The 15,161-nt window shown below is 42.5% G+C and overlaps 1 protein-coding gene across 28 annotated transcripts in view; it reads left to right on the forward strand.

Annotated features, from left to right (window-relative positions):
• ANK2 (ankyrin 2) overlaps positions 1–15,161 on the forward strand; it is a 566,593-nt gene that overhangs the window by 361,495 nt on the left and 189,937 nt on the right. For all 28 annotated transcript variants that reach the window (XR_012158530.2, XM_073340925.2, XM_073340929.2 and 25 more), the window contains 2 exons: positions 1,345–1,443; positions 3,927–4,025. Coding sequence is in view for 27 of the 28 variants with exons in the window: in XM_073340925.2 (XP_073197026.2) it covers positions 1,345–1,443; positions 3,927–4,025 (198 nt within the window). In the remaining variant the exon portion in view is untranslated. The remainder of the gene's footprint in view (positions 1–1,344; positions 1,444–3,926; positions 4,026–15,161) is intronic.

The following is a 15,161-nucleotide window of genomic DNA, read 5'->3' on the forward strand; positions in this document are numbered from 1 at the left end:
ATCTGCTCACCATCCTCACCTGAACACAGGATCCAGTGGTGTTACTTCAGAAATGAATCTAGCTCTTTCTGTTTACAGCCACTAGGCCTAGTGCCATTAAGTGTCTCCTCTCAGGAGCTGAGTGCTGTCAAATTCCAGCAGGAATTGCAGACCTGAGCTGTCTGTGATTGATGAACGAATAAAGACCAGAAGGCTGCTTGTTCGTTTATTCCAAGCCTTTAGCGCCTCCAACCAGCTTAGAAACAAGAGGTGTGACGAATATTATATAACTCTCAACTGACTGTAGACTGAGTGTCGTTTATGATGCTTGCAATATGGCAAAACAGCAGAGTGCTTGAGGGCAGTGGCAGTATTTATATCTGTCACCTGGCTGATGTACTGTGAAGATCATCATAGGACTGTGAAAAATAGGATATGCAATTTAAGGGGAAGGTTTGGGGGTGAGGTGGGGTTTTGGAAGGGCGATGTTTTATGGGGGGCATTTATTTGGGACTTGAGCCGTGGGGTGGGTTTATTTGGGGAGATGGGGGTTGGGATGGTGGGGAGATGAGTGGGGGACTGTGGCAGGAGGAGGTTTTATGGGGTTTGGTTTTACTTATGGGGTAGGGGGCTATGGTGTGTTTATTTGGGGACAGGGTTGCAGGGAGTTGGCGGGTTTTAAGCAGGAGCTGGGAGGGTTGGGGGTTGGATGGGCACTGTGGGAGAAACGGGTTGGAGCGCTATGGCAGGGGCAGATTGAGTGGGGAGCTGTGGGAGGAAAGGTATCTGGGGAAAAGGGGCGGTATGTGTGTGTATGTGAGTGCAGGTTGCTATGTGGCAATGAGGGTGGCCACAGCTGGCTGTGGTTCTGTTTTGGCTCCATCCTCCTCAGTAGCTTTCCCCATCTGCTCTCCTCCATCAGTCTTGCTTGCTCCCTCCCGCCCTTGCAGGCACCAGCCCCGGCTCTGCTCATTGGCACTGGAGAGGGATGGACTCGCTGCCACACTAGGGCATGAAAGAATGAGATGAGCTCAGATAATATGGTAATGGGGGCCAAAGAAGTATCCAAGGTAGTCCTGTTAGCGAATACAGAGTTATCAAAGAGGGGGATATTTGCCTGCTGCAAAATATGGTTTGTAATTATGTCCTTGTTGCCATAAGAGAAGTGTTGTTACTGGAGGAGCTTTGTCACAGAGTACTTGAGCTCAACTATTGTAGTAAGAAATATTGGGGCTTATGCCGACAAATAACTAGAAGGTGAACCAATATTCTGGACATTAATCTTCATTTTTTACTTGGAGAAAGTGTGCGTGTGTATCTTTACAAATGTAGTGTTTTTGACTGGTATGGCCCTTTTGCTTACAGAATGGACTCAATGCCCTACACCTGGCTGCCAAAGAAGGCCATGTGGGACTGGTACAGGAGTTACTGGAAAGAGGGTCAGCAGTGGATTCAGCTACTAAGGTAATCTGTGCATGTTTGTATAGTTCATTTACAAAGCAAAGAGTTGAAAGAACTAGAAGTTGATATTTCCCCTTGTTATCCGATGGACAGTGCAAATAGTCAGGAAATTTTCAAAAAACTGCAATATAAGAATATAATATTAAGATAAATACCTCTTTGATAAAGTATAAGGTGTTAATTTCTTCCTAAACCAAAGGACCAGATCTTCCACTGATGCAAATCAGTTTACCTTCATTGACTTCAACTTACGAGTTTGATACAGAAATTAAAGGGTTGAAATTATGTGGCCTGTGTAATATAGGAGGTCAGGCTAGGTGATCGCAATGGTCTCCTCTGGCCTTAAAATCTGTGAATCTATGAATCAGCTGAGGCTCCTAGACTATAAATGAAGATGAGGACTGAAAAGTATGTGTACGGTGGGAGCCCTTAAAGTTTCACTATCATGAAAAAATTTACCCTTTTTTAGTGGCGTTTCTCATTAGAGAGACCAGAAATATAGCTGACCAACAGTAGACTATTTCAGAATAGTGAAAATATATAAGAGTAACATCTGCAGGTCCCTATGTACGCTGCAATACAATGGGACCAAGTTCTGCAGCCATAACTTCTATAGTATAATTCATCAATGTTATTCTCAGTAATGACTAATTCTAAGGAAGGGTTTTCAGCTGTGCTCTGTAGTTACCTGAGCTGTATGGCCTTCAGCATACGTTGTTGTTGTCTAGGTGGTCTGGAACAGAATCTCTTTTCCCTATCCAGTGCGTGCCACAGAATGGGGAACATTGTAGTCAGCTTCAGCAGTTCATTTTCTCAGTTGTCCGGAGCTGCTCTATTCTCTAAGCATCCCAGCTGACCAGTCTGTATGTCTGATTACACCTGCTCCTTTTCTGCAAGCTGGACTCTAGCCCTTTCTCCCTGACCCCTTTCCTATCTGGTTCTGTAGAACAGTGAAAGGAGCATACGCTGTAATCCCAGTAACTCCCCTGCAAGCACGTCCTAGCGGGGCAAAGAGAAGGTAAACAATGCTGAGCACAATAATCCATTCTGCAGTAATAATGCTGAATTTTGTGGATTCTTGGGAAAATGCCCATTTCTACAACTGTACAATAACAGGGTTGATGGCGCTGTGAGTCAGATGAATGGGGAAGATCCCTCCTCTCAGAGCTATTGTTTCTGGCTCTTCGTAGACTCAGATGCACATTAATTATGCTCGGTTCATATTTCCATGGTTATCTTTGCAACTATTAGAGCTAGAAATTTAATTTAAGAAAAACCAAAAGCTGAAATTCTGGAGCACTATTCTGTAGCAAAAAGTGAATTCTCTGGCACGGCAAATTATGGAGATATAGTGTAACATGGTTATTCACTTATTTTGGCTGATGAGTTGTGACATATAGGGTAATGTTTCTAGAATCTTCGTTAAAATAAGTCTAGGCCCTCACTCCACGCTGCTTCTCCCCACCCCTGTGGACACCTCATTGATGGAGACCTAAAGATTCCCTCATTTTACCTTTCTTTAATCCACCCCTCTGACCCTGAGCCTTACATTGAACCATGTTTTTTTCTAGCCTAGATGGGACTCTTTTAAGAGTACATTAGCATGTAATTCTTCAGTGAAACGATGTTAGATGTGGGATACTGCCTCCCCCAGGAACACCTTGGCTCACAGTGGGGCTGGGAATGAAATGCAAATCTCCAGCAAGGCTCTACTGCTCTAGCTATTTGTTTGATTAGAGAGAAATGGGTTCTCCAGGAAGCCTCCATTGCACTTTCCCCCCCGTAACAGCAACCCTGCCTTCAGCTGAGAAGGGCTGTCTCCAGTGCCATTAATGCCAGTGGGAGTCCCTTGAGGACAATACAAGGTGCTTCCTCCCTGCTTTGCCTGCTGCCTCCACCATTCTGCCAGCCCTGGTTACAGTCGAGTCATCGTGTTCTTTCCTATGCACACTTTACTAAGTGCCAACAAGTAGAAAACAGAGTAAATTCTCTTCTCATTACTTTCACATTTAGGTTTTTTTTGTCTCTGGTAACCTGGTTCTTTCAGCAAAGTACTCGGTATTCAGACTGTTCTTTCAGCCGTGTACAAGGAGATCTCATTTATTGGGTCATATAGGATGATTTAGAAGGCTCCTAGATCTCTGCTCTCTTTTGGAGAGCACAGCCACTGAGCTGAAGGAAAAACCTAGCTACTCCAGTTCTTTGTTAAACATGAAATAAACCAACAATTTGTTCCATGCACCAGCCAACTCCTATTCCAGAACTCCACCCAAAAGGTTATAAGAATATATCCAGGGGAGTTAACATGACAAAACCCCTTTGGAATGCCCTTTGGTGGCATATCCCAGCTCTGCCCCATGCAATGTCCACAATGCTGTGTACACTATAAGGTAGAACAGTGGCCTATGAAGTAATGCATGGAAGTAGTATTGTGTTCTGAATATCATAATGATTGTTAATGAAGGATCATTTCTTTTACATAACAGAAAGGGAATACAGCCCTGCACATTGCATCCTTGGCTGGACAGGCTGAAGTTGTCAAAGTTCTGGTTAAGGAAGGAGCCAATATTAATGCACAATCTCAGGTATGGTGATGTTTTCCCTCTATTGTAAGTATAATTTGGTGAAGTTTTGTAAAACAAACTTAAGGCAATAGGCAGGCACAATACATGTTTCCCCTGAACCTAATCCTGACAAATCAACCCAGCCTTGACCTGTGTCATGGATGGTATTCCTTAGTATGTGACTGTGAGTATAAGTACCCAACTGTATAGAAAGAATATATACATATATACGTCTGTTGTTTATGTGATGCATAAATTAGGATTGTTGTTGACTGAGATCACCAAAGAGAATTTTTCCTATGTGTTCTAGCAAACCAGGAGCCTCAAATAATACCACTATGCTAAGATGTTTTAAAATAATGTTTTTGTCTTAAATTCTGACCCTGTCAAGCTGCCTGGAATGGTTCACAAGCAAGAGTACCCAGCTCAGGGCAGACGGTGAAGAAGCAGGGCACAAACTCCAAACTGGTTGTGAGTTCTATACTTCGATTTCACCAACCAAGAATCAAGTGTAAACTCCTCAAGCACTATAACAGCCTTAACATGGGCTCACAGACAGTGCCCTGGGGTACTCTGATCTATCTTGCCACCCAGGTTAGCTTGCCTTTGTGATAAATGGTCCCTTACTCCAAAAATCACAACAGTGTTCAAGTTAGTCCCAGTCCCAAAAGACTAGTCACTTACCCCAGATAAATTGCACCTACACTAAAGACAATGCTTTTAGCCAATCCTATAATAAACTAAATAGAGATTTATTAACTAAGAAGAGTAAATGTGTTATGTACAAGGTTAAAGCAGGTAAACATACACACACACGGGTTACAGTCTCAAGTTCCAAAAGGTAATAGAAGCTGCTGTAATATGAAAGCTCTGTATGTCTTCTAGAGCTAAAGCAGACTAAGCAGCCAGGCATCCTTTGCTTATGCTTAGAAATATTTGCCCCTCAGAGTCCAGGTAGAATAAAGAAACCTAGTTCCTTCTTGTCCAGAATTTTTATTCTCTTTCCCCAGAGTTAAAGCTGATGAGATGAGACCATTTGCATATCTCCTATTCGTGGGTATGGGGTGCACAATCAACAAAGGCTTTTGTCCTCTGGTGTTCCACAGTGGCTTATCTGGTGTCTGTGGGCCTTCTTTTGTTGGGCAGGAGATGACATCTCTTGTGGAAAACTAGTATTTCTTCTCATTATTTCATTATTATTATTTCATTATTAGTATTTCACTTCTCTCATGATTGTGGGTTTCAGAGCAAACACTTAAATATTACCTTGTAACAGAGGATATAGATATTATAAGTGAAATTAATGCCTGGCAACTCACAAGCAGCAACTCACAAGCATGCAGCAAGTCACAAGCATTTCATAAAGTCTGAACACAGTCCTATAACTCTAATATACATTTTAACAATACTAACACACAGGTGAGCCAGCCTGGTTTCCAGCTATGCATTTGTCAGTGTTTTTTGAGACCTAAGGGCCTTGGCATGAGGTGTCATCCGGTCTGCCAGCATGACAACTCCAATACTTACTTTTCGGACACAAGGACTAAAAGCATTGTTTTTCATTGTTAACTATTGGTTAAAAAAGTTTGTAGATGGATTAGTTTCCATTATGATAGGTCTCGGTATTCATTCTTCACATAGAAGGCATTAAATCAAAGATTTGGCATGCACATTTGATCTGGGAAAATGCACCTTATTTTGTAATGCAATCCAACTGTAATAAAAAGATCTATTAATCTCTGGCATGAAGATTGACTACTCTTCCAAAATGTACCAAAGATCATAATGATGTCCTTACAGAATCTGACCAATGGTGAAATGCTTGAAGGTAAACTTCTCTCCACATTTGTGCAAGGCTGTAGTAGCAATGGCTGTCTCATTACTGCTATTTCAGACTTATAAACAACATGTCTTAGGTTCTCAGTAGAAAAGAACAGACTGCAAGCCATATAGATGGTTTGTTTTCAGAGCTAATCACCTCCACCCCCACAAACAGATTCACCTAGTGGTTATCGTTATATTTTTTTGTAGCAATTTGCAAAGTTATCACGAAACAGTATTTCAAATACTGCAATTGTTTGGAATCCTAAACAGAGGGAAATAATGAATATCTCAGACAGCATTGTTGGTAAATGCTACTCTTTAACGAAGACCATTGTACATAAACATGTATAATTGAAGTGGTGGGGTGGGTGGGTTGGAAAGTGATATTCTATATGTTAAAGAATCTGGCATCCTTATGCATAAGATCATTATGCAGTGTATAGTGAGCCAGTGGCATTCTCTGAAGTAGGTCATCAAGCTAAATACTACTGCTGAATTTAAAATATGGCTGGTAATGTTTGCACAGTAGCTTTACAAGCGAAGACCATGAGAAAAATGAGTCATACTTCAGAGGGTTAAATTAAAGCCATGTTAAATTCTGCCTCGCTCTTAGTGAACATGGGCTAGATCAGGGGTCCGCAACGCGGCCATTGCGCCCGCGGGGACAGTTGTGTGCACCCACAGGACACTGCGCCGCCGAAAGGCCGCTGTCAAGTATGACCGCCATGAGAAGCATTGCCATTTGTCTGCAGTATTTTGGCGGTGGCACTTCTTGCCACTGCTGCTTCTCAACAGCATTTCAGAGGCGTGGTGTCTGGCACCCGCCACAGTCTTCTAGGAATAGGAATATGCTCTTCCCACAGAAAGGTTGGGGACCACTGGACTAGATAATGGCCCTCACCTCCATTCCTTTTGTGCTGCAGAAGGTGAGGGGGATGGGGACAAAGAAGACAGAGAGCTGCCTTAACAAAGCAGCTGGGGATTACCAGGTGAGTGCCCCAGGAAGTGTAAAGCTGGCACAGTTGCCTTTATGCCACATGCTTCCCCTCACTCCAGCACAGAATATGTTTGTGGGCAGGGAGGTGCATAGGTAGAGTCAGAGGTGTCAGTGGATGTGGCCATGTAAATGTTATAGCTAGTGTTAATTAGAGAAGCTCTAAACTATGCTAGGGTCCAACCAGTCCTTGATCGGCTCCAGGATCTTCCCCTGACTGCCCGACTCGCACACTGAACACAGCTTAATCAGACCTGGAGATCTGGCATTTCATTGTGTGTAATATCCTGTCTGTTGCAGGAGATTGTAAGCATGCAATGACCAGTGATGCAAGCAGAAGGCAGTAGACTAACCAATGTATTTATAAAATGAATAGCTCTGTCCCTACCTTCACAACACTCGCAAAAAGATTAGGTATTTGTTTCTGTTGTTTTCTTCCTAAAAGCTTCTTTGCTAAGGAGCTCTAAGGACAACTGATTATCAGCTACACCCCATACTTCAATTTCATGTAATTGAATGCTGAGGAATGCTATGTTTCTCTAATTCAAGAAATGAACAAGTTGCTTTCACAGAATCGTAATTGGATAATTATTACACACTTTCATAAACTTTCATAAACTGTTGGTTCTAAAATTAGGATTTCAGCAATGCTAGGAGAGATCAGCTTGGAAATATAATTGTTTTAAAAATCAGGAACACTTTTTAATATGAAAAAAAAATGTTTTCTGCCAAATCAGGTAAACATTTTCACAGTGAGCTTATAACAGCCATTGCAGTTTTATGTTCCAGATTATTGTTAGCACATGAATGTATCCAATCATGCCAACAAGAATTTGCTCCTTGAATTCTTATTCAAATGGAATTGACTCAGAGGATTAGGACAGGCAATCTGACATGCTTTCATCTCCTGCCCACTTGAAACCCTTATGTATATGACAGTAGTTTCAACATTCATAATAATGGTGAGAGGGACTGTTTTACCAAGATATCTGCTGGAAAATCTATCCAACAAGACATTTACCACTGAAGTCATTTTCAACTTTGTGGAAGATAGCTCTTAGAGTAAAAGTGAGAGCAGCACCAAAGGGATAATGCAGACCTGAGACCAGACAAAACTAAGAAAGAGGAAAAGGTAATAAGCGGAGGAGGAATTCACAAACTAGTGATCATAAATAAGGTTACATTTTAGACACAGGTATTTTTATGGTCACAGGTAAAATTCATGAACAGGTCATGGGCCATAAGCAAAAAATCACGGCCCATGACCTGTCCATGACTTGTACTATTTACCCGTGACTAAAACTTGGGCCGGGGCCCTCGGTGCTCTGAGGGGGGTGGTCTGGGGGCACCACGGGTGCTAGGGGGGCTGGTCCAGTACCCCTGCTGGTGCAGAGGGGGTGGGTTGATAGGGCTGGTAGACTCCCTACCTGGCTTCGCGTGGGTCTGCAGCTCCTTGGGGGACGGAAGGCCAAGGGGGCTATGTGCGCTGCCTCCACTGAGCTCTAGTTCTGCAGCTCCCATTGGCCAGGAACCAGAGCCAATGGGAGCTGCAGGGATGGTGCCTGCAAGCAGGGACTGCACCCAGAGCCCCCTGGCTCCTCCGCCTACGTCAGGAGTTGCAGGGTCATGCCAGCTGCTTCTGGTAAGCCCGCCCTCTCCCTCCAGGTAAGCACCGCCATACACCCCAACCCCCTGCCCCAGCCTTGAGCCTACTCCCATACCCAAACCGCTGCTAGCCCAGAGACTGCCCGATAGTTCAGGCAGTCCCTCACCCAGCCGCACCGGCTACTGCAAAAGTCATGGAGATCATGTAAAGTCACGGAATCCGTGACCTGTGACAGACACACAGCCTTAATCATGAACTAATTTGGAGGCTAGTTATCATGAACCAATCAAATCTTCATAGAAAGAAAGTTAATGGCACTAAAAGATTAAGGGCCAAACCTTTCTCTTCTCTTCTCTGTAGGTTCTTATATTACACTGATCACTGCATTATCTGAGTGCCTTCCAGAGTCAATATTTGGCACTGGTGAGGCCTGAGAGGGAGTACTGTGTTGAGTTTTGGGCACCACACTTTAAAAAAGATAGGGACAAACTGGAGAGGGTCCAGAGGAGAGAAACAAAAATTAGAGATTTGGACGTATGAGACAACATGACCTATGAGAACAGGATGAAAGTATTGGGCATGTTTAGTCAAGAGAAGAGAAGAAGGACCCTATAAGTCTTTAAATATGTAATAGGTTGTTACAAAGAGGATAGTGAGCAGTTGTTGACCTATGGCTACCAAGAGTACAACAAGAAGTAATAAGCTTATTTTGCAGCAAGGGAGATTTAGTTGAAATATTAGGGAAAACTTTGTTAACTATTGGGATAGTTACCAAGGGAGATTGTGGAATCCCCATCATTGAATGTTTTTAAGAACAGGATGTCCAAGTTGTATTTAATGCTGCTGAGAATGGGGAGATGGAATAGATGATATCTTGAGGTCCCTTCCAGTTCTACTTTTCTGTGGTTCTGTGAAAGCATGAATAACTCAGGCCAGGTCATTGTTGGCCAAGATGAAATGGTGTCTCCTAGCCAACCAGAGATGATAGAAAATATTACTCATTGATGCTGCTTTCTGAGAGGTCAGCATCAGCAAGGAATCCAAGAGTATTCCTAAACTATGAACTAAATCAACCAATTCTGGGTGTACACCTTCAACCAAAGGAGATTACACCATGACGGCAAGCTCTGCCCATTAGCATCACCTCTTTCTTCCTCAGGTCCAGTTTCAGCCACCTGTTTCTTATGCATGAGCATATCTCATCCAAGCACAGGGCCATCTTGGTGGTGGTCATATGTGGTGAAGGATAGGTACAGCTGCTTATCTGCTTGTTGCTGGCACTTGAAGCCATGTCATCCCACCAGTTCACCTAGTGTCTTCATGGAGATGTTGAAAAGGACTGGAGAGAAGCACGAGTAAGGGATCTAGTGAAAGAGTTTCCCATCACTATTTATTGGGTGGATCCCCTCCAAGAAGAACTCAAACCATTTTAGTGCATCACCCTCTATCCCTGCCATCTCTCCTTACATTAACAGACATCCCACTTGGTTTGAATTAGAGGTTGACTGTCTCAGATGTGCACATCATTTCCTTGATTATCTACAAATAGACTAGACAAAATACTGAGAATTACACAATAGGAAAGTAAGAAGTAAGAAAGAAATGGGGTAGATGACGTAATAGATTTTTCCCATTGCTAGCAAATTCTTATTATATCTGTGTGTATATACCTCAAGCAGTTAGTGTAAAATAGACTTAAGGATCACCTGGAAAGTGGGTAAAAGGGATGGATGGTCTTTTGGTTAAGCATTGAACTAGGACTCAAAAGCTTCGGGTTCTCTTCCTAGGTTTGCCATAGACTTCCTGTGAGACCTTGAGCAAATCACTTAATTGCCCTGTGCTTCAGTTCCCTGTTAATAAAATTGCTGTGAGGTTCTCAGAAGCATACCTACACATAAATAAAACAGAAGAAGCTAAACATTTAATGAAAGACCTAAATCTCTGGCTAAAAGTGTAGGTTTTGTGGAAAAAAATAAGATTCTTATCTAGAGAATGGAAAAGAAGGTGATTGGAGAGAATAGTACCAAGAGTATACTGAATGATTTGTATCTAAACTTCCCAATAGGAAATACAGACAGAAAAAGGAAGGGGCTAAAAGGACAATGGAACAATTATCTCTAGAAAAGTGTTTTTAATAGACGTATTCAGAAAAAGACAAATCAAGAAATAAACGGGATGAATACAGTGAGTAAAGAGAGCCAGGTTATGAGGCCTCTGTAGTGGCTGAAATTCTGGGGCTCTGGTTCTTAGACTTACCCTGTACTTCCTTTTTAAAAATAGGCGCCACATTAGTAACATCTAAGTCTTACTAAGTTACTGTTATTGAGGAGGGTGTGTAATTCATCCTTAGCATCTCTGCTATTTCACACTTTATGTCTTTCAAACCTCTGGTGAATATGATCCAGTGGTAGTGACTTCTTGCCATTGAGTTTCTCAAGTTGCTCCATAACTTCCTCTTTAGAGACATCAGTATCTGACAAGGTCACACTCCTATACCATAAAAATTGCCTTAGCGATGGAAATTTCCCACTGGTTTCTATATAGACTGATGGAGAAAGAGAGGAACTTTTCAATTCTCTTTTGTCCTTTTTTTCTTTTGGTTTATAGAGTGGCTGCCATCAAAAATGTTTACACTTGCCAAAATTGGTATCTGAAATACTGTAGTTATTTCCTTAAACTTAGAATAAGGCAATAACGAGAGTATCTCAGGAAAATGCGGATTTTTGTTTAAATAGTGACCACAAAAGGCGCGCACACAATCTATTGTCCCCCTATCTGGTAGTGACTGAGTCTGTGATTCTAAAGTTTTTGTTCTGTTTTGCCCTTCAGCCTTACAGGACCCATTTTTTTCCCCATGAATTTTTATGCAGAACTTCCAATTTTTAAAATCTGCTACTTTAAAGTTAATAACCATGGCTGTTAATTTTAGAGAAGTGCTCCTCTATTCTGATAAGCCTAATTGTGAAGTAATTATTAATGGAATGCTTATACTCTGACCCATGCATATTACTTGAGGAGTAATAGATACTGTCCTGTAAATACTAAAATGAGTGGCTCTAAAATGCAATCGTTTAGGATATAAAAATTACTAATCCAAACTATGCCCAATTTGTGCCATCCTGTCAATATAGTGTGCAATGGAGTGATAAATTTGCTCTTAATCATACAAATGTACTTTTCCCCCTGGCTTCCTCCCTTGATTTGTAACCATATTCCCCCCGCAGTCAGGATGAAGTCATCCTGCTGACGTTCACATGTGTCAGACCTACTCTCTCCTTGATATGCTATGGGATGGTGTGATCTTTAGTAATGCACATTCCTTTCTCTTGGTGAGCTCAGTGATACTTGCCTACAGCTCTTCTTGTAAGCATAAAGATAGACAATGGTTCATCACTTAATAGCACAGACGTTACTTAGTAACCATCCTTCCAACTTCCCGTCAGTTCATGAGGTAACTGCACAGGGAGGGAAATGAATGACTTCTGATCCAGAGTCTAGTCAATCCAGTAGAAAGATTTCCATTGACTTGGATCAGGTCCTTTGATTGCATTCTAAAACTTAACAATATACTTTGACTTTGCATTGATTCTCAGACTGGTGTTGGAGGCAGTGGTTGCTTCATGGTTATAACAAGGTACATTTTCCTGTTTTATTGTCATGAATAATTTGTATCCAGTGCCAGTAAAGAATGAAACTCTGAGATCAGATAATGTAACTGAATTCATTTGAATTAAAAAGAGAGGTTGCATAAGGTAGGGGATGGAAGAGTTTATACCAGAAAATTGTATATAGCAATACAATAATTGCAGACATAGACAAGTGCACTTTTCATTCGCCAGCACACAAGTGCCAGTTTGAAGAGCTGCAAAGCCAATCTCTAGTTCAAGGTTTATCAAACTGAATTTCCTCCTAAATTTAGAAAAAGTGCCCTGGGTTATGGCTGAATCAGGAGCATTCTTGATTCAGAGCCATGTAAACAGCATGGGCCATCCATTGCACAGAATCGTCGATACTGCCCACCAATTTGCTTCTTCCACAGCTGGAGCACTTCCTCACTCTGCTTCCTCATCTTCAGTTGTTCTTGTGCTATGGGCATTGCTGAACACAGTAATTGTTTGTCTCTCTCCTTCTATCAGCGAGTGTCTGATTTTCAGACCTATGAGTAGGGCCCTTCCAATATCACTTTCCATTTTGATCAATTTCATGGCCAGAGGATTTTAAAATTAGTCAATTTCACGTTTTCAGATGTTTGCATCTGAAATTTCAGTGTTGCTACCTTGGGGGTCCTGACCCAAAAGGTGCCTGGAGGTGGGTCTGATCACTCCCTCTCCTCCCCCAGAGTAGCCGTGCAGGGGATGGACAAGTCCTGTCTCTTCCCAGCCCAGCAGTGACTTGCAGCTAGGAGTCCCCTGGCTGGTGCCTCCTGGCAGCAGGGGGAGATTGGACCCACCTCCACAAGCCACCTCCAACTACATGAACCTCCAGGGCTGCTGCCCAGCATCAGAGCTTCCTGCAGCAGGGGAATGCACTTGGAGATGGGTCTGATCTCTCCCCAAGAGAGGCTGTGCAGGGGATGGACAAGTCCTGTTCCTGCCGAGACATGCAGCTAGGAGTTCCCCCAGGTAGGGCGCTCCCAGCAGCACAGCAAGATCAGTTTTCATAGGGAAGGGCCTATTTCATGGACCGTGACACATTTTTCACAGCCATGAAATTGGTAGGGCCCTACCTATGAGAAGTGTTAGCACCATTTCTTGGTCTTTGTTCAGGTGGCACAGAAGATAACCCATGAAAAGTGCCAGTTGTCTGAGTCAGTTGTGCTTCTAATCGGTAAGCTATTGTAAGCCTCCCACTACCTTCCCGTAGGTCATGTCATGTCACGTGACCTCAGAGGGTCAGAGATAGCGGATACGCATCCACTTCTGCCTGTCCTGAGTTAGTCCTCACCCTCCTCCATATACACCCTGCTCAGTAGAAGAGGCCTCCTCAGGGGCAGGTCCTGGATGCCAGTGCACTGGGGAACTGGCTTTAAATTTCTACATCTGAAGTTTACTCTGATGGAAACATTTTTTTAAAATATGAACTGCCAGGCAAAGGGCTTTTATTGGGGATAATGTTGTGCATTTGGAAAGTATATTTTAGTCATGCGGAAAAGTGCAGCTGATTCTAAAATGGCTACAGTTCTTGGCACGTATTGTTCCCCACATGGGCAGAGTTAGAGAGGTTTGAATTTTAGGTGTCCAGTCTTTTAAACTTCAAGGAACAAACTTTCAGCAGATATTACTTGTATATATGCAAATTTCTGATTGTCACCTTTGTAATAGTACCAATTTGAACTAATGGGCATTTCTTCTACATGTGACAAAAAGGCAGATGGACCTATCCAACAATGGACTCTTTTCTTGACAAAACAGTGCCCTCTAGGCTTGACAGAGGGACTACCCCAAGCTCTGTTCTGCCGAATGGAGTCACAAATATGTAAAGGGAAACGTATCTCTCCTTTCTTCATTTGTGGATGATTTCTGGCTCCAGTGTGATACAAAGTATGCTTGACAATCACCCACGTTAGCAGCCATTTTGGATTAAGTAGAACCTCACCACACCAAAGAGCCTGGCAGGTCAGTGGAATGATTAACTTGCTACTGCAATATTCCAGCATCTGGTCCTATTGGTCTATCAAGACCAGAGTTCTGACTACAGCAGAATTCACAGTGCAACTACTGTTTCTCTTTTAATCTGATATTAGCAAAATGCTTTCTTTTTAGGAAGGAAACAAGTTTTTGAAGGTGACCATTGCATTTCTGGGCCTCATATCTTCTAGGTCTCTTGGTATCGTGCAGAGAGAGAGTCCTGTGAGCTCACATCTACGTGAGAAGCCTTCAGGCATAGCTCCTGTCAGGGTGCTCATATTTTATTCAGAGTCTGTTGCACGGGGCCAGTAGTCCACTAACTGTGACAATATCCGTACTGCAGTAGTCCTGATAGATAGATTGATTTTTTTCTGGAAAGAACTCCCCTGGAGCAACAACCACGGATGTCAATCTCCTGGACTGAGGAGCTCATCTTGATCATCACATATGCCAAAGGGAAAAATAGTTTGTCTCAGAACGATGAAATTCCACATCATTATACAGAATCAAAATGAAGAGCTTAGACTTGTGTCTGGTATGAATAGGTAAGGAAAAGCCAGGAATGGAAATAGTGTGTAGTAGCTACAAAGGAATTGTCATATTTCAGAGCCCTTCATCTGATAGGAAAAAGCATCACCTCAAATTTTAAAATTTCTGTAGCAGAGTGTAGAGAAAAAAGCAGACAAGTAGTTTGCTTTAAATTTATAGAATCTTAAAAATGTAGGGTTGAAAGGGTCCTCAAGAACTCATTGAGTCTGGTCCCCTTCACTGAGGCAGGACCAAGTAAACCTATACCATCCCTGATAGGTGTTTGTCTAACCTGATCCTAAAAATCTCCCATGATGGGGATCCCTTGGGACCCTATTTCAGATCTTAACTACCTTTATAGTTAGAAAGTTTTTCCTAATATCTAACCTAAATCTCCCTTGTTGCAGTGTGAGCCCATTACTTCTTGCGCAACCTTCAGTGGACATGGAAGTCCAACTGATCGCAACCTGTAACGTGTCTGAAGACCGTTATCAGGACCCCCCAGCCCAGTATTCTTTTCTCAAGACTAAACATGCCCAGGTTTTTTTAACCTTTCCTCATAGGCCAGGTTTTCTAAA

The sequence above is a fragment of the Lepidochelys kempii genome, chromosome 4 (genome assembly GCF_965140285.1).
Source record: "Lepidochelys kempii isolate rLepKem1 chromosome 4, rLepKem1.hap1, whole genome shotgun sequence".
Lineage (NCBI taxonomy): Eukaryota > Metazoa > Chordata > Testudines > Cheloniidae > Lepidochelys > Lepidochelys kempii.